We start from the raw sequence: 19,527 nt of genomic DNA, 5'->3' as shown, positions 1-19,527 counted from the left end.
ACTTCCTCCAAATAATATCTTAAAAATCCCACCGTTTTCTCCCTCAGAAACTTACTTATAGTATTCAAGGATGCTAGAATGCTACTGCTCACAAGATACTAGAGAGGACCCCTCTGAATACACACCCTGTGCTCCAACCTCCCTGCTCAGGCTCAGCTGCACTGCTTCTTTCCTGCTGCTGCAAACTGTGGTTCTGATTGTTCCGATTTGGGAGACAACATGTCCCTCCAAGAACCTCAAAAAACTCAGTAATTTACAAAAGGGACCAGAGATTTTGTGTCAGCCTATGAAACTCTGCAGGGAGATCAGCAATAGGACTATTTGACGTTCCAACAAACTGGACCAGGCTCTCAAGCTTTCCCTCGTGTAGAACTCTGACAGATTCTCATTTATTGGAATAATGCAGATAAAAAAGAAAATTAAAAAGTCAATTTGTTCTGTCACTGCCAGTATTTTATCAACCTTTATAAATGGTTAAGTATGAGCTAGGAGAAATTATCTTTTGTGGCTGTGACATTTCACCCAGGATAAGCTATGCTTAGGCTTAGATACATAGTTTAGAAATGCCTGCATATTAGGACAGTATCTTCTGCAAACTCCAGGCTTGGTTCTTAACTCAGAGTGCATCTATTTCACCGGGCTCTGCTAATCATCCCAAGCCTTCCTTTCCTCATGGAAAAATACTCTGTACTCCCAGATCTGAGTATGAATCACCCTCAGAAGTGTCAGGACACTGAAGCCCTGGAAAGAGGAACAGGTAAGATGGGAAGTCCCAGAAACCAGGGAACTTGGCTGCAAGTGTTACCTTTATTTATTTCATATATATATTTCCAGGACAACGGTTGCCTGGTATTAAAACCAAACCAGTCCATCAGAATCATTGACCAAAATGAGAATTTCCCTGTTGGGCCATTAGGATTGGAGTCTTATTAACCCTCCCCTATTCCTCTGGCCCATAATGCATTATGAGATAGAGGAGAAGAAACCAGGCACAGAAGACTCTCCCTCTCATGCTTTAACCCCATACCCTGTGCTCCACTTAAGCAGGATGTCTCCCCAGTTCTTGCCACTCCCACAATCAGAGCAGGTGAGGTTCACAATTATTCAGCCTCATCTCCAAGGAACCTTTAACCGCAACAGAGATCCTTGGGCCATTATGAGATGCTACTTTTTAGTTCTTAGTTATAGGAACATAAAATCACGGAAGAAAAAGCAAACAACACAAATACATGAAAGCCATTTACTCCTGGTGAATTCCTCGGGGTCCCAGGTTCAACACTTTCCGTGATGTCAGAGTACTCAGTCAGGGATGATGGGAACAGGGTGTCAGGAGAATAGTTTTGATGGTCTTGCCAGCAACAGCTTTTTCTTATTTTCCATAATTTGGTCTTAGCCGTTTTCCAGTTGTCTTCATGTAAATAAAGTGGCCCATGGCAATCATGATTCTGTAATTGTTACAGTGCCTTTGTAACTTGACACTGTTCCCAAATCCCTACTCACACCGCCCCTGTGATGGGGGTGTGAAGGGGTTGGTGGGCTTGTGCATATGAGGAAATGTGAATGATTTCATTACGACTGAATATGCTTTACTCAATAAGTACTCAAACGCTACCACCTCACTTGCAGTAGAAGTGCTAGGGACGAAACCAAGAGACTGGCTGAATAATGGGAAGGTTAAATGCAGGAGTATTTTAATAGAAAAAAATATTAAAAACAAAACCAGAACTCGTATGGAAAGAGGCTTCTGACTAGGCCCTCCTTTCTAGCAGTTTGGCACCTGATAACAACATTTGACATTGGGGGAGGGGGCAGCTTGACAAGGTCCACATGAAGCAGCCTCGAGATTTTTCGCCCACTTCCATTTCTCCTCAGCATCAAAGGAAAGTGCATGGTAAGAAGTGAATCAGACAGCGAGGGATTTATACAGTTATCCTGTGAACATGTGGCAAAGCCATCAGGACGCAAATCTCCTGTCTTGAGTTCAGAGCTGTGTGCTTTAAGATTTGACCCCACTAAAGACAGAATCCTTCAGGCTGGTCCCTTCCCAAACCTAAGGGGCTGTCCTTGGCCACTTTCAACCTGAAGCTGTTGAGCAGTCTTTAGGATATGTAACAGCCTATTTTTTGGACGATACAGTAACCACAACCTCTCAAGTCTCTTAATTCTCCTACTTTATACCCATGAGGTAGAGGCAGGCGCACTCCAGTGAAGGAGAAGCCTCAATTCAGGTTGTACTTTGGATGAAACATCCCCTCAAGGTGTAGAAGACGACGGAGAGGTTCTGCCCAGGCTTGTATTTAGTTGCAGGAAGAGGTGATGTCAGATCTGGGCAGGTCAGGGAGACTCCCTCGAAAAGGTCTTCCCAGGCTGACAAGAGGGCTTTTCCTATTCCTCACCTCCCTTAGATGAGGGCTGAAAGCAGATCTCCTCACATGGGGACCTAGCTAGGAGGTCTTTTCTGAGTGGGTCCTCTGATGTCTAATTAAGTGATATCCTCTGCTGAAGCTTTTTCCACAGGTAGGGCATGTGAATGGTTTCTCCCCAGTGTGTGTTCTCTGATGCCTGACGAGGTGGTCTCTGCGACTGAAGCTCTTCCCACATTCGTTGCATCGGCAGGGCCTCACTGAGGCATGTCCTCTCAAGTGCTTGGCGAATGCTGCGCTGTGGGTGAAGCAGCGCCCGCACTCGCTGCAGAGGTAGAGCTCTTCGGCAGCGTGCGTCTTCCGGTGCGCCAGGTACCGCCTGTGTTCACTGAAGTCCTCGCCACACTCTCCACACAAGTAGGGTTTGCCTCCCAGGTGGATTCTTTGGTGTGTTGTTAACACAGATTTCTGGCTGAAGCTTTTGCCACAAATAGTACAAAAGAAGGGTTTTTCTCCTGTATGTGTCCTCTGATGCCTGACAAGGTCTGAAGTCCAGCGGAAGTGCTTTCCACAATCATCACATCTATAGGGCTTCTCCACAGATGGAGTTCTCTCGGCCTGGGTCAAAGGGGAGGTCTCTTCCAAATTCTTCCGGTTTAGGGGGTATTTATAAGGCGCGTTCATCTTATGAACCTTTTGGTGCCTGGCAAGATGTGAGCTTCGTGTGTAACTTTTTCCACACTCCATGCATTTATAGGGTTTCTCTCCCGTGTGAGTCCTCAGGTGTCTAACAAGATGGGAGTTACAAGTGAAGCTCTTTCCACACACAGAACAGTCATGATGCCTCCCTAACAGGGGCTGGATGGGCGTAGTTTCCCGAAGGTTCACAAAACTATTCACTTGAGAAATATTTGTACCAAATCGTCTTTCATTAAGTCCACCTGGATTGTCCTCGAAGACTATTTCCCAATCTGGAGTCTGGTGAATTTCTGGTTCTCCCAAAATAGGCCTGTGTATATCCTCCAAACTCAGATCTTCCTGCTCCGGACACTCTTCCTCATCTTTACTCCTATCTCCTGTAGAAAGGGTGAGAAGAAAAAAGGGGTCATTGTAGTGGCAACAATGCCTTCTACACAACGGGGACATTTTTAAAAAGGGGTTTGAGACAGCAAGACTCAATGGAATGCCTGTCCTGTGCCAAGCACTTTCTCATATTGTTATGCTATCAACAAACCTTGGTATGCAGAAATATAATCTTCATTTTGTAAATGCAGAGACTGAGAATTGAGGGTTTAAGGGAATTGTACAGTAAATGGTTTATTTGCAATTCCAAAAGTTAGCATTTCTCTTTCAACCTTTTGTATTACATTGCTATCAGACAAATGATGGGAGGAGAAAAGAGGAGGGAAATGACAGAAGAAATGGCTATCAGAAGGAGAAAGCAGTACTGGCTGACATGTTAGAAGAACTGATGAGAGCGGGGCCCTACAGAGAGAGAGAAGCACTGCCTAGAGGAACTGCCGGCTCAGGGTGGGTAAGACCCTTTTTGTCATTCCTCACCTGTGTAGGTAAAACTCAGGATTTCTGGCTCTTGAGTCTCTTGAGGCTCTTGGATATCTGGGACCCAAGGCTCTTCCTCTCTAACCTGGGAGATCTCATCAGGTCTGGGGATTGGAAATGCTGCTCAAGAGAGGGAAAATAGGATATCACGATTGGCTCAACAATTCCCTGTGTTAAGAGTGGACCTTTTCTATTTGGTAGGTTGTGGAGCAAATACATAGCCAGCTCAGGTCATGAAAACTTTCATCTCTTTGGTTTGTGTACTTTTAACCAAGGACTGCATATCTCTTGTCTTTCTTGTGGTTTTCACCTGCAACTCAATAATTACACCGTTGTACACCTTATCCTCTTTTCCCATACTCAAGAAAGATTATCTCCAACTCTTGTTTTAACACTCATGTGCTTACTTCAAATATTTCTGCACTAAAGCTGTAATATTACAAGTTTGTTTCCCTATTAGAGGTTTCCATTTCCAAACATTTATCTTTTACTTGAAAGGACACCATATTTTGCACCTAATCCCTCAATTTTATTGGTGGGGAGGGCATAAGAGAAGTTCACTGCATACAATCTAAGGTCTAAGATCCCCCAAAATTTCCAGCAGGAAAAAGATCTCTGGGCTTAGAATACTCTAGAATACTTGAAATTCCTTACACAGAGAGACTACAATTCCACAATCTTCTTCCAAGACATATTCTCCATAGAACTCTTTCTGTGTTGGGTCCAGATCACTCCACTGGTCCTGGGAAAAGCATACGGCCACATCCTTGAACGTTACCAGTCCCTGAAACCACATAAGGATTTCATCAAAATGTGACGCTACAGGTAGCCTCGCATTTTGTACCTGTTGAAAGTCACACAATAGGAAGACTCCATCTAGGAGATGAAAGGAGCTCAAGTGGCGGGCTGCTTAAACTCATTCTCAGGGGAGCTATGTGTCCCCTAGCGTTCTGCACTGGCCCTGCCCCCTCCAACGCCATCACTTTCCCTGAGGACCAGCTTATGTTCTTCTTCTTTAAGGTGCTGTTTAAAATTTAGGAAAGGTCTTAAAAATCATCATCCCTACTTGACACTTTAATGCTACATACATTTCTGCAAAATGTATCTTTTCTAGTCAATTTTCCTCAACGACTCTAATCACTTTCAATAGTTTCTACACTCTATAGCCAAAACAAGACTTTTTTCCTCAGTTAGATTACAATCTAAAACCATACATGAATTCTATTTCTTTTCCTCCAGCCACACGGCTTAGTTTCAGGGCTTTGATCATGGTGAATACTTGCTAAATGTCTCAGCAGTACAGTCTGTCATACTTACAAAAAACTAAAAAACCCTCATTTGACAACTTCGAGGCTGAACTGGAGTGTTACAAAATAATCTCATTTTGTTAGCTTTTCTAGTCAATGGCAAACAAACAGGCGTTGGCGCCTATGGATCCAATAGAGGGTATGATAATTTATCTCATTATCTCCTCCCCTTTCTCCTCCCCTTCCAGGCATCTGCAGAACTGTGAGCTTAAAACTGGCAAGAGTGTAAATGTGTATCCTGCTTCGCCTGTTTAGTATGGCTAATGCCCAGTGGTTCTTCAAACAAACTCTCTGTAGCACAGGGGTAATTAGGGCACACCTGTGATAGAGCAGTAAGAAGAGCAACCATCTCTGAGTCTCCAGAGCTCCTTTCTGCGGGAAGGTCTGGCTCCTGGGGCACTGGGACCTCTATGAAGAAAAGAAGGCAAAGATCAGTAATATGCAGCATGCCCCAGTAATGGACAAAAATCTAGGCATCCCCCACCATCTTTGGTAAGAAGGTGGCCCTATCCTTCTTATTATGGGAACCAAGACACAGGCCTAAGGGTAGCTCCCATATCCCACACCCATCACCTATAAGACCATCAGAATGCCAAGAGAACAAGCAACAATCTGCTATCTAAGCTTGGCCGTGTTTTTAGGGGACTCTAGCTGGTGGTTCTGTCTCCTCTTGACATCCTGGATTCTGTGATTTCTTTCCATGCAGTCTACCCAGCTCTCCTGGTACAGGAGAAACATCCCCCTCCTTGCCTGCCTTCTGCCACAATCCCCCCTTTCTGCTGAGGCTTCCCACCGCTCTCCTGCAGGGACTGGAGCTCCTCTTCCTGCTGTGGACGCTGCTCTGCCGGTGCCCCCCGATCTGGGCTCTGTGTGGTTTCCTCAGGAGACTGCCGGGGGGTCGAGCTTTGCACAGGATCCTGTAGCTCACTAGGTGACTCAGGCTCCGCTTCTAAATGCACCGTCTCCTCTGACAGGACTTCCTGGCCGTGAACATGGACAGTCACCTGGGAATAATTCCAACTTCCAGTCACCATGGAGTCAGGAGGAAGTTCTTGGTTGTCATGGGAGCTTATTTTAGGAGAAGATGTCTAGAGAAAACACTCCCAGAGGGACCCAGACAAGGAGGGGAAACTCCAGTTCCAACGCAGCAGGCAAGGAGGAGCTGAAGCTTATCCTCCCCAGAACGAGGCATGGGATGCGCAGGCCTGCAATGCTCTCTCACCACCCCCAGCTTCGGAACCCGTCACCCAAGGCTCCTTCCCATCTCCACCTGTCCCACCTGTAGCTCTCCTTGCTGCCTGCTTCCCTAGCTGACCAGCCAGGAAGGGGGATCTGTGACTGGGGATCTATGAGAACCTTTGAGGAAGTCACAAAATTCTTCTCTCCAGGAACCCAAGGCTCAACATTCAAAGAAGGGAAAACCAAAGCCATGACCCTTTAGTGGCTGAGACCCCTCAGACGGTCCCTACACAGGTGTTCCAAAATCCAGAAAGTCACATTCATACACACACATCCCCCTAATCCGTGGGGCTCATGGATCTATGAGCAACCCGAGGGCAGAGCCCACTAATAATTTATGGGGATCCTGCAAGCCCTCCCCCAAATCCAGCCTTCCAGCAAATAGTCCCCCTCCACATCACACAGATCAGGACTCCCCCTCCTCACCCACCGCCTTGGTCTCCTGGGTTGTTTCTGCAAACCCTCCACCAGCGTCACCGCCTCCTCGCCACTTTCTGGCCGTTGACCCCGCACCCAGCTCTGTAGTTCTCCGGGCAGGACGGTAAGAAATTGTTCCAGTACAAGCAGCTCTAGAATCTGCTCCTTTGTCCGCCTCTCTGGTCTCAGCCACTGGTGACAAAGTTCTCGGAGTCTGATGAGAGCTTCTCTAGGGCTTGCGGCTTCCTGATAGCGGAAGCGCCGGAAGTTCTGGTGGGAGGTCTCCAGCACTGGGTCATCCCTCTGTAAGACAGACTCTGGCCTACAGGTGAAATCATCTTCCAGTTTCACCATCAGAATTCCCTCTTCTTCCCAAAGATCCTGGTCCTCTGGTTCCACGGCTGTAGCCATTTCTTGGCTTTGGGGTGGTCTCACACCATCTAGAGCTCACACTGTCATTAGACCCCAGCCTCAGCCTGGACACAGTGAGGATTTTCTGCCAAGGGCCCTGGATAGAGAAGTAAAGACAAACAAGAGTATAAGCATGAAACTATACACAAGGACAACAGTCTGAGTTCAATCATAATCCCCTATACAAACTTCTTCAAATGGTTAAATCCTCTTTTCCCCAACTTCCATAACCATAAATCAACACATCCAGTTGGGAGAGGACAATCCATGACTAAAGGTGGTCCTCTATCCCCCTTCCTAGGCAAGGTTCATACTCCAAGAGAAAATACTGCATTTCCACTTCATGAACACTGCCAATTCCATCTCTCAAGACTCCAAATCGGCTCCCTCCTCTTCCTTCCTACAGACCGCTTTAGTTTCAGCCTTCATCATCTGCTGCCTGGACTACTGCTCTAACTTCCTGAGATCCCTGCAGTACTCAACTATGAGCAAAGTGCAACAGAATTACCTGTGGAGGTTTTGCAAAACACAGTATCACACATTTTTCAGACACTCTGATTCAGTCAATCCAGGTAACTGTATGTTTAGAGATGCTACATGCAGTTCGAAAGTGTATCCACGGTTGAGAAACACCAACCATGAGGGAGGTTATCTGGTTATAAAAAATGTATTGCTGATCTTCCTACAACAGGGTGACTTTTCAGCCCTCCATGTCTTTTTGAAGGTTGTTCCTTCTGCACAGACTACCCTCCACCCTTCCCCTTTCCACGCTACATGGTGTGTTCTTTCTTTTTAACGGGTCTTGTCTTCTTTATTCCCATGATTTACAGCTTAGGTCCCTCTCACTTCTCATCTGGATGACTGCAACTGCCTCCAAATGTGAGCTACCTGCCTCCAGATTTGTCACCTTCACATTCCCACTATGACCAGTACGAGCGCTACTGGCAAATGTGCTCATGTCCCTTTCCTATCTAAGAGCCTTCCATCACTCCCTGCTGTCTTGTTAAGTGAAACACAAACTTCAAAGCATTCTACATTAAGTTGATGTTCATCTTGTTATTCTCTTCGCCCTCCTCTCCAATCCTTTCAGACATCACACATACACGTATGTACATGCAAAGCACACGAGTCCCATGTTCTTTAGCTTTTGAACATGCTGTTTCTTCTGATTCTTTATCCTTGCTTAGGTTAAACTTTAAATTTTTCAAGACATAAGCTCAGGCTTCATGTCTTCTGAGACGTTTTCTTTGATCCCATTTCCCCTACTCTTACACATGGTTAGAAATCACCTAAGTCCTCCCGTAGTGACCTGGGCACCTCTCTATCCCAGTATCGGTCATATTACATAGCCATCGCTTATCTTTCCTGTGAAACTCTTTGAAGTCAGGAAGCATTTTCCATCAATCTCCAATACCTATAATAAAGTGCACAATAAATGCATGTAAAATGAATAAAACTACTCCAAAGCTCGTCCTATTGTAACAGGAAGAACCATTGTTTCCTCCATTATGCTTTTACTATCTTATTATTATTCACCATATCCTGTTAATTCTACCTTCTAAAAAATGTCTTTTGAATCCATCTTTTCTAAAAAATGTCTTTTGAATCCATCTCTTCATCTTTACTGCCATTCCCCCGGTTGAGCCATTATGACCCACTAGAAGGTATTAATAGGAACTTTAAAAAAAATTACAATATCCTCTGCTCCTCAACAGCACTGGCTCATAACAGGCACTGATACATTGGAGAGATGACTTAGTTCAACCTCCATGACTGGTTTTCTTCATCCTGTCCCCCTCCAGACCAGTGTCTACAAGCAGTTTAAGGGCTCCTTCGTTTCTCAATCTTTTTTGTGCTGTACTACAATTGCCTCACATCCACATTCAAGGTTATTGATCCACTCTTAACAGCTGTGTCTCATCTGTTGTTGCCCATCAAATGAGTTTATAGTCAATGACCATATTATCTTCATTCTTTCTCAAAACCCTTTTAATTCATGCTCTTATGACTTTTTTTTTTTCATTATCCTCAATCACTTGCAACATACTTTCATAGTCTATTTTGGATAGCTCCCTAATTCCTTGATTTTCATGTGCAATTTTTCCTCTGCTGTCTCTACCTTATGGTGATTTACTTTTTTCTCAAGTGGCTTGTAATTTTTTATTTTATGCCCATCTTTTTACTTTCGGAGTCCTGAGAGCCCTGGATTTAAATGTGAGCCCTTTGAATGTAATTTCATTTGTTTTTTCCTAAGTGTTAATGGTTTCAATGATCTTGGACAATTTGCTTTTTAAAGACTCTCCCTCTGTTGCCCAGGCTGGAGGGCAGTAGTGCAATCATAGCTCACTACAGCCTGGAACTCCTGGCCTCAAGTGATTTTCCAACCTTGGCCTCCCAAAGCACTGTTACCACAGGCTGAGCCACGGTGCCTGGCCAAATCAGTTTTTATGTTAATTTCCCAGAGTGTTCCTGAATAACGTTTTTGTGTATTATTTAGACCGATGCCTTCAAGTAATGTTTGGCCTACCCAAGGCTCTGGAGAACCTACTTCCTTGTGCTTTTCCTGGGTCAGTGGGAAGATGTTCAAAGGTCCAGGTTTGCAGGCTGCTCAGTTCTGTAACTTTCACACAGCGTCAGCTCCCCAAGTCCTGTCTCCCTGTTGCAGTACCAGTATTAAAAGCTCAAACCCTAGAAACCTTATTTTGGTTTGGAATCTCACTGGGCCTTAGTGAAGTCAGCTTATACTTATTCTTCTAGTGGTTATTTCTTTTTCCTTCTGGAACCTATATGCTTTCCTTTAGCTTTTGTGAGACAGAGAGAGAGAGGGAGAGACAGCAGGGGCAGACAGGAACAGGATTTAATAATGGGCAGGAGGCCCATCCACATTAGCTTCACCTGCAATACTCCAAGTAGGTAAGTGGTGAACTTCCTAACATACAAAATCTGCCAATGGCTTCCCAGTGACCTTAGGTTAAAATTTAAACTTCTTAAAATGTGATACACAAAGCCCTTCAAAACCTGGTTCCTGCTACCTCTCTTTCCTTCCATGACTGCCACTCCCATTGAAAGCCACTGCTTGAATTACTGTTCTTTCTTTTCTATACCCTCCCTGGGCTTTCCTGATGCTGTTCACCCTGTCTGAAGTACCCTTCTCCACTCTCTTCATGTGGTTAACTCTACCCATCTTTCAGATCTCAGTTTTTCCAAGATGCCTTCCCTGGTCCTCCCAGATGATGCTTCCACGGGAACTTGTATCTCCCCCATCACAGCATGCACATGTGTTTATTTTTTGTGTCATCAAAATTTTTCATCTTCTGTTGAACTCACTGGACTGTAAAGCTCTGAGGGCAGGGACATGCTGTGCCCAGCTCGATGCTTGGCATGCACCAGGCCCTCACTTCATATTTGATGAATGCAGAGAATGCTTAGTAAGGTTTTAAAAGTCTGTTTCCAGAAGGATAGATACCATGTCATATTAACCCATATTCATCCACAAGTCTAGCAAACTGTGTGCTGGATAAAGGCATACACAGGGAAAAAAACATTTATTGTTTGGATTGTAAGAATTCTCTTAGTGGTTCCCAAGGTGATAGAACCACAACTCATCACAAGAAATCTTCAGGTTGCACCAGGAATAATCCAAATGCAAGTCACACAACACTGGGCATTTGAAAAAAAAATCATTTTCCATTGAGGATTCAAATCAATTTTAATAAGCACAAAATCAGACATGAAATAAATGGAACTACAATACTGATTATTTATCCAGATAAAGCTTTCCAACCCTCACCCCAACTCCTACCCCTGGAAGACGGAATTAATACCTAGGGTCTTTTGGCTTAATGAAAGGACTTCTAGTATCTTAAAAATTTGAGAACCGATGTCCAGTGAAGTAGACTTGGAATCCTCATTGTTTTCATGCAGCACAAGGTACAAGAGATTCCACAGTATGGATCCTACAACGTATGCATTGACAGAAGAGTTCCTGCTCTCTCAGAGGGCGTTGCTCTCCGAAGAAAAAAGAATATATAACAGTGCCACACCAAACTGGCCATTTAAAACCGCCCTTCAGAAATCACAAGCTGAGATTTCTGTTGCTTGTTTTGCATTTACTTTGGCAGCCTAGGAAGACGAAGGAAAACAGATCAGCAATCGAAGGAATGAAGGAAGGAGTCTTGGTGGGGTAAGAGATGGGAAATGAAGGAGATACAGCAGTGCTGTGCACAGCACCAAACTGGGGTATCCAAAGATGTACATCCCAGCCCCTGATCCTCAAGAAGCTGGAGCTTCCCTGAGGGTTTCGTGAAGTAACATACGCAAGAGCCCTTGTAAAGGATAAAGCCCTCTGCAGATAACCAGTCTCCTAACTCAGTGATTATCTGAGATGTGAGCTTCATGAACTAAAATGTGTTGTGCAAATGTCAAGTATTAATATTAGAGGCAGAAAACAGATGTTGCGTTTTTATTCTATAATTAATGGGATGTGCTATGCCACAAGTATACCTTGCAATTTGTTGCCTTTGCTATTCTAATACCTTTCTTCAATTTCTGTCCTTGGAAGAGTTCCAGAGTAAGATAAAAACTATAACAAGAATAGAGAGAATATGAAACCAGGCCAGGATTAAGAGACTTGGTTCCAGAAGACACTGAAACAATATCTGCAAAGATACAACCTAGTGTCTTGAGTGTTCCTAGGATGCACAAGATTGGAGAGGAGCTATGAAGGTAAGACCTTCATACACTCCTCAGGCCAGCTGTCTCTGCCCCTTATCTGAAGGTATCACGTGGCAGTGAAGACCCACGGTCAATTCTCTTACGAGAACAGAAAACCACAGGCAATGAAATATCGAGTTCTGTACCTTAAAATGCTACTAGCTAGGGTGATCTTTCTGGACCTTAAATGACAAAGTCTGTAGTCATATACTGTCAACCTAAAGGAGAGACAGTGATCTTCCTATTTACTGGAAAATAATCTTCAGAAGAAAACAGTGATTAGAACTGAAATTATTATATTTAGCAGATATTTATATCCCTTCCAGTCCCCATTCTTATTTTACACCTTAATGCAGGCCTATAATGTGGGAATTTTATTTTATTTTATTTTATTTTATTTATTTATTTATTTTTGAGATGGAGTCTCGCTCTGTCGCCCAGGCTGGAGTGCAGTGGCGCGATCTCGGCTCACTGCAAGCTCCACCTCCCGGGTTCACGCCATTCTCCCGCCTCAGCCTCCGAGTAGCTGGGACTACAGGCGCCCGCCACCACGCCCGGCTAGTTTTTTGTATTTTTAGTAGAGACGGGGTTTCACCATGTTAGCCAGGATGGTCTCGATCTCCTGACCTCGTGATCCACCCGCCTCGGCCTCCCAAAGTGCTGGGATTACAGGCTTGAGCCACCGCGCCCGGCCAATGTGGGAATTTTAATATGGCTACTTGCTGGGGCTAACCAGGGCCTGTCAACCGCTCCTCTCAGTGTTCTAGAATAGACATTGACTAATAAAAACTGTTAACCGCTCTTTTCCAATGCTGCTGCTATTCTTTAAAACAAAAGATTAGCCCAGTACAATCCTTCTAATGGAGATATTCTTTTATTCTTAATTGTCCTATATACAAGCGCTTATCTGAGCTTTCCACGTAACGGTTAGGGACCTTGGAACACTGGGTTTGAATCCCTGACCTCGCTCATTAGCCTTGTAACACAATTTCCCTAAGCCTCAGTCTTAGCTCCAAAAATGCGACTAATACTACCTATCTCATGTGGTTGTTTTAAGGAGTAAATGAAATAACCTATAGAAATCCTTCAGCATAGAGTCTGGCATAGGGTAGGTGCTCAATATATTTTATTCATTTTCCTTCAAGCTATTTGAAATCCTTCTGGGAAGAAGGCAAGATTTAAATGATAAACAAGTAAACAGTTCTTTACTTCATCATAATTACAAAAAAATAGATGGCATAAGGAAAATCTTGATCTGTCTATTGTTATATCAAAGAAACCACGCTAAACCAAAAAAACAATCCTTGCTTTGGAGGCACTTTATGAAGTAGGATTAAATGAAAGTGTTGGAATACAGATGAGAAGGAACTTTAAACACACATTCTCCCACCAAAGACCGTATCAGCAATGCTTCTAATTACCAATATAACAAAACCCTCTCCACTCCCTGTAACTGGCAGGAGACAATCTGAGGCAAACTCAGTGTACCAAGAAGACCTATGAAAACTTAACCTAGATGGCACAATGAATGAAAGGGAGTGAATTCCCTGGCTTTTGGCCTTCTAACACATGACCAGTATGCTTCAGACCATGTTTAAAACTGTTTTTGTAATATATTTTTGCCACCTAAGCTTTTTTTTTCCCCCTTCATAAAAGTGATATTTGAGTAGCGAGGGGAGAAATGGCTCAAAACTTGTTACAATAGGTTCCAAAGAAAGAGAATAAGGTATAGAGAAAGGGAAGACAGGAAGAAAGAAAAAGAGGTCAAGTATGTAGTAGGTGGTACAGGGAAGTCAGCGGACGCTAAGACACAAGTATCTTCTGCCTGGAAATGCTGCAGATTTTGTGGTTAGCCTCAAGATATTAGGTGGGAATAAACATGTCATTGAGAGTAAATGTAAACACAAAAATGAAAAATAAAAATTGTACAATTCACTTTATTCTTAACTAAAATGTTTTTGATGGTTATATATGGCAGGCCTAGGAGGCAATGTTAGACAGTAGATAGCTGCCTTCGGGGGAGGGTGACCTGTGTTCTGTCCCCTGCTCTACGTTGTAAAGAGGTGTCATTTTGGACAAGTCACAGCAGCTCATGTTGAATCTTGGTTTGATTCTTTATCTAAAGGTAGAAAACTGAACCAGCTTTTTGATGCTGATGAGGAGGAGTTTTGAGAGGAACAAGGATATACACTATCTCTGTTGAATATCTGGGCCATAATGTATCAGCCTAGGACACTGAGAGAGATTTATTCAAGAGTTGAAGACAGCTAGGGGCCAAATAAAGACTTTAAAGTTTTGAGATAGGGTTTTATTCTGTTGCTACGACTGGAGTGCAGTGGCAAGATCACAACTCACTGCAATCTCTGCCTCCCAGGTTCAGGCCATCCTCCCACCCCAGCCTCCTGAGCATCTGGGACTACAGCACATGCTGCCACACCCAGCTAATTTTTAAATTTTTTGTAGAGACAGGGTCTTGCCATGTTGTCCAGGCTGGTCTCAAATACCTGGGCTCAAGTGATCTGCCGGCTTTGGCCTCCCAAAGTGTTAGGATTACAGGTGTGAGCCACTGCACTCAGCCTCAAATACAGACTTTTAGGAGGTCAGATTTATACACCTGTCCATCATGGTCATGTTGGTTAACCTCCATCATGAAGCTAGGCTTTTTAACCTTCAGGAAAACTACCCCAAAGCAGTTACTGGCCTAAATAAAGCAGGTCACGCTATATGCCTCAGTTTAAAACAGAACATCACAAATTAACCTGAAGCAGGAAAAGGAGGGGACATCAAACCTGACACCAATCCTGATGAGAGCAAGTGCTCTCATTTGACAGCCAGAGTTAAACTAGATGTATGCAATTCCTACAATGAACATGATCAATGCCAATCAGATAGTCAGAGTAACCATCATTTAATTGGAAATAACATATACAACAGAGCTGACCTGAGGTGTTGCTATAGATAATTCATAACGGCAGTAAATTCAAAAGTCATTTACTATGTTTTTAGCTTTGTCATTAACACATCCTGTGTGGATATCCCCTGTTCTACGTCTAGATGACTTCCTTCTGGCTTTCCTCAAGGCTCCGTTAACTTTGAGGACGATAAGGGATGGGATCCCTGCCTGTTGAACCAGAGAAGCTGAGGAGCACCAGGTTTCCACTGAAGACTAAATCATGATCCAAAGAAGGAATCCCAGAAGCCATTCTTGCGTGAGCATGGCTTAATGTCTGTCTCCCATTGTGAGCCCTGGCCTTGAGAGCAAGGGTCTCCTTAGTCATTTTTATATTCCCAGCGCCTACCACTTTGTCAAGCCCTTGGTAGAAAAGGTGTTCAATAAATGCATGTTGAGTTTTATTACGCTTTCTATTTTTCCTCCCCCAACTTGTACATATTACAGAAGCACTGAAAATTCAGAAATCAGCAGGTGTCAGGGCTCCGGGGTAATAAACCATTCACAGGGATAGCTATAGGAATTTGGCATTAGCATTGATTCCAATCTCTTGGGGGTAATCAGGTGGCATAATCATGCCCTGCTTTACTGTGTAGCATAAGGTCAGTGGAGAAAAACATCAAGAAGGGAGGAGGACAAGGGATGGAGTTCAATACAGAAATATCTACTGAGCGTCAATTATGTGTCCCACACTATTCAAGGTACTGGGCAGAGAAAGATTAAAAAAAGCAGAAGCTCCGACCTTGAGGAACTTAAGAGGTAGTTAAGAAATAGCAGGATTTTAGCAATACTAGGAATTCACAGCAACAGCCCAGAATCCCGATGTAATATATACGATCAAAATGTGAGGTCCCTATCAAGAGAATTAAGAAAATCAAGGGGAAGAACTCATCAATACTTCACCTCAAAGTTGGCATATAGCATTTGTTTAGGTACGCTTTCTTAATTTTGCGAACAAAATATTCAGACCTAAGTGATTATCCACAAAAGATCGGATTACTAGTTTCTAACACAGAAGTACTCAAAGGTATTCTGAACCCCAACCTACTGCAATATGTATCACATTTGGCCAAAAGGTAGTTGTTCTCAAAGTGAAGAACCCAGATCTGCAGCATCAGTACCTGAGCCTTGTTGGAAGTGCAAATTCTCAAGCCCTAGCACAGACCTATTACCAGAAACTCTAGGGCTGGGTCCCAGCAATATGTGTTTAACAAGCCCTTCAGGTGCTTATAGTAAGTTTGAGAACCACCACCTAGCAAATGAAGTGAATCTGGCGTTCATGCAGAAAGCCATTGCTGGCCAAATTAAAGGGTTTGCTGGTGAGAGAACAAGAAAAGCAAGGGGTCTAGAACTGTTTCACTTTTTAAATCTGTGCCAAATTTACTGGGGAAAAAAATGTAAACCTTTAACTTACCTCATCTGTACAATTTGCAATGGCTGAGTCCCTCACATTGTAGTAAACCTTGTTGTACCCTTGGAATGATTGTCTACTGCAATATAGTATATACACAGAGTACAAAAAGGGTATAGCTGGAGGAGAAAGGGTGAAAGATTATGAATCCCAGGTGTCTGGTCCCAGGAGGAATAATTCCTGTCCTCTCTCCAACCCTGCCCACCCTCTTATGCTAGATAGTAACAGCAAAAAGTTATCCAAGACTGCTCCGCATTCACACGCTTCCCACCAACAAACCTCCCATGGCTATCCCACAACCTTTCTGAAGTAGCTTCCTGGATCAAGCCCCACCGGGCAGCTTGGAAGAGAAGCTGGGAGGGATGAGGGGCTCCACTAGCATTCCTTGTGACTTCTGAGTGTAGCTGCCCTGGGTGTCACCTGCAGAGCGTGGATAGAGAAAAAGCAACAGTTCTAAGCCCAGCCTCTAAGTGAGAGCCTGGGATGTGGCACTGCTCCCCAGGACCAAGGTTGTCTAAGAAAGGCTGGGTCTAAGAGTCTCCTTCTGGGGAGGTCAGTACAGATCCCAAGGCAGACAGGATTATCAAAGGGCCTAGATGAGAACATTCATTGTTTAGAAAAATAAAAATTAGACTGACACCTTTTTGAAGGCACGCAGCCTATCCATGGCACACAAACTAACAAACTTTTAGTCAAGACACTCAAGAAGTAGGTATACCCCTGCTAAAAGTAACGCTGGTGCTGAGAAGAGGTGCCAAAACTGGCTGTTAGGAGTGGGAGGAGAGGAAAGTTGCAAGAGGAGACAGCAGTTACTGGCTTGAGGGGAAGCTCAGCTCAGGGTCTGTCACAGTGGCAGCTGAAAAGCCACTGGCCAAATGGACGCCAAGGACTACTATCATCACAGGTGATAAGATCATGGTTGAATGTATCTGAGTGTGTGCTGGGGGCTGAGAGGGGCTTAGTGGTATAAGGAGATGGGGCTCGCCGGGGCAAGGAGCGCGCGGAGACGATCTTAAGCAATATGACGAGGGGTGAGAAAAGGCTGCGGAAAATAAAGGGGCCTAGACCACTCCTCCCTCGGTTCCGGGGGGACAGTTGGCGCGGAAGCGTTAGGAGGTACGAGGTACGGACTAACTACATTTCTGCAGGCCCCAGGAGGGGGCAGAGGGCGGTGGCTGGAAAGGAATGGAAGCCAGGAGCGCCATCCATGTCCTCGGAGACACTGGCTCCGGCCACCAGGAAACACAGAGTCCACAACGTCTCGGCCCCTTCAGTACACTGCCGCCACCCCTTCCCCAGGACACGGCGATTTCCCCAAGCTCTGGGGGGCGGGGTCTCCGGTCCCTCCCCCTCCTCCCCGCCCTGCCCGGCTCTGCCCGATCTGGTCCGGCCCGGTCCAGCCCGGCCCGGCCCAGCCCACTCAGGACTCACGGCTCCGACAGCTCCAGCGGCTCCTCCCCTGCCCCGGCTTCTCTCCCACCCACTCCCGACCGAAATAGCGCCGCCGGATCCGAGCCGCGCGGGGCCTAGCGGGTCGGAACACGTGGGGCCTTTGCGTCCGGAACCGGAAGCGATCGCTCGCCCCGCCTTCTTGCCGCGCTGGAGCCTTTCTAGGCTGTGGGAGGTTTGGTCCTCTCTATGCGCCCTCCGCGGGCTGCGGCTCCGTGCTCCCAGAGCACCCAGTGCGAAGAAGCCTCGGACCCCACAGCTTCCGTCCGCGGCCCCCAACTCCACTCTGCAGCGAATGAATTAACATCTTGGGCCTTTCATTTACACGCATACCTTCTGCAAGGGTTTTCTTTTTTCTTTTCTGTTTTTAATCTTTTGTGTGTTTGTTTTCATTTGGATACCTCTACGTGTTTTTCTTGATATTTTTTTTCTTTGCATTGTCCGCTGCAGCATGGTAGAAAAGGGCACCGTTAGGTTTGAATACTGGCTCTTGCATTCACCATCAGCAGCAGGGCCTCGGCCGAATCACTCCATCTTTGAACCCTATTGTGCATCATAGAAAATGGGCATAATAATACCGTTTACACTGAGGACTAAATGATACATTGCCCATGAACTGAATGGAACATCAGAAGCTCAGAAAGAGAATAATTATGGTATCACTGTTCTTTCTTTCCCTTTGAGTGTTGCTTCGTATTTCTTTACTTTCAGGCTGTCTTCCCTGATCTCACTTGTTCGTTTTTGTCTTTTGGGGACCTTTCTGCCCATACCTGACATTTTCCTTTGCTCTCGTCCCTTTTACCCTGTAAGTCACCACTCTCCACGTGCCATGTGCCACCTCGTTTTCATGGGACACGTTGCTGGGATCTGTTTACTGGGTTTGAACCAAAGGATTAGTTACTTTTGGTGAAGTGGGAGTGTATTAGCGAAACAGAACTAATAGGTGTAAACCCAGAAGGCAGGACAACTCCAAGCGGGGAGGGGGGCTTCCAGATCATAGGTAGATAGGAGACAAATAGTTGCATTCTTTTGAGTTTCTGATCAGCCCTTCCAAAGGAGGCTGTCAGATATGCATTTATCTCAGTGAGCAGAGGGGTGACTTTGAATAGAAGGGGAAGCAGGTTTGCCCTAGGCAGTTCCTGGCTTGAATTTTCTCTTTAGTTTAGTGATTTTGGGGGCCCAAGATATTTTCCTTTCACACAGGGTATGTATAAACATATAAAAGGAGATTTATTATAAGGAATTGGCTCACATGATTATGGTTGTTGAAAGGTCCCGACATCTGCTAACTGCAAGCTGGAGAACCAAGGAAGCTGGTGGTATAATTCAGTCTGAAGCTGAAGGCCTGAGAACCGGAAAGAGATTGAGGTGCTGGTGTCTGAAGGCCAGAAAGCAGGAGGAGATGATATCCCAGCTCAAGAAGAGAGAGGTGAATTTACTCTTCCTCTGCCTTTTTATTCTGTTTGGGCCCTCAATGGATTGGATGGTGCCTACGCATATTGGTGAGAGTGATTTTCTTAGTCTACTGATTAAAATGTAATCTCTCTTTTTTTTTTAGACAGTCTTGTGCAACCTCCGCCTCCTGGGTTCAAGCAGTTCTCCTGCCTCAGCCTCCCCAATAGCTGGGATTACAAGGCGTGCGCCATCACGCCTGGCTATTTTTTTTTTTTTTTTTGTATTTTTAGTAGAGACGGAGTTTCACCATTT

At 44.8% G+C, this 19,527-nt stretch overlaps 2 protein-coding genes across 15 annotated transcripts in view; one reads left to right on the top strand and one right to left on the bottom strand.

Annotated features, from left to right (window-relative positions):
- Nucleotides 1–788: 788 nt before the first annotated feature.
- ZNF202 (zinc finger protein 202) lies at nt 789–17,932 on the bottom strand. 10 transcript variants are annotated; one of them, XM_003910863.4, is made up of 9 exons: nt 17,803–17,923; nt 16,672–16,791; nt 16,375–16,490; nt 6,896–7,394; nt 6,024–6,234; nt 5,550–5,638; nt 4,578–4,707; nt 3,924–4,043; nt 789–3,439 (listed from the first exon to the last, which is right to left on the bottom strand). In XM_003910863.4, the coding sequence occupies exons 4-9, from the start codon at nt 7,295–7,297 to the stop codon at nt 2,445–2,447; spliced, it is 1,947 nt and encodes a 648-aa protein (XP_003910912.2). In that variant the 5' UTR covers nt 7,298–7,394; nt 16,375–16,490; nt 16,672–16,791; nt 17,803–17,923; the 3' UTR covers nt 789–2,444. The 10 variants fall into 10 exon arrangements, with proteins under 10 accessions (XP_003910912.2, XP_021782356.2, XP_021782362.2 ...); XM_021926664.2 differs by having other exon boundaries at nt 6,896–11,419; nt 17,803–17,914; XM_021926670.2 differs by adding an exon at nt 11,122–11,419 and having other exon boundaries at nt 16,375–16,791; nt 17,803–17,912.
- An 82-nt stretch (nt 17,933–18,014) lies between these two features.
- Nucleotides 18,015–19,527, top strand: part of LOC100998573 (olfactory receptor 4D5) — a 126,473-nt gene continuing 124,960 nt past the window's right edge. For 4 of the 5 annotated variants that reach the window (XR_001895245.3, XM_017949054.3, XM_031652840.1 and 1 more), the window contains exons 1-2: nt 18,015–18,476; nt 19,093–19,249. The gene's annotated coding sequence lies outside the window, so the exon portion shown is untranslated. Of the gene's footprint in view, nt 18,477–19,092; nt 19,250–19,378; nt 19,414–19,527 lie in introns of those variants that run through there. The other variant, XR_001895246.2, reaches the window with a different exon arrangement.

The sequence above is a fragment of the Papio anubis genome, chromosome 12 (genome assembly GCF_008728515.1).
Source record: "Papio anubis isolate 15944 chromosome 12, Panubis1.0, whole genome shotgun sequence".
Classification (NCBI taxonomy): Eukaryota; Metazoa; Chordata; class Mammalia; order Primates; family Cercopithecidae; genus Papio; species Papio anubis.
This window is presented reverse-complemented; position numbering and strand designations above follow the sequence as displayed.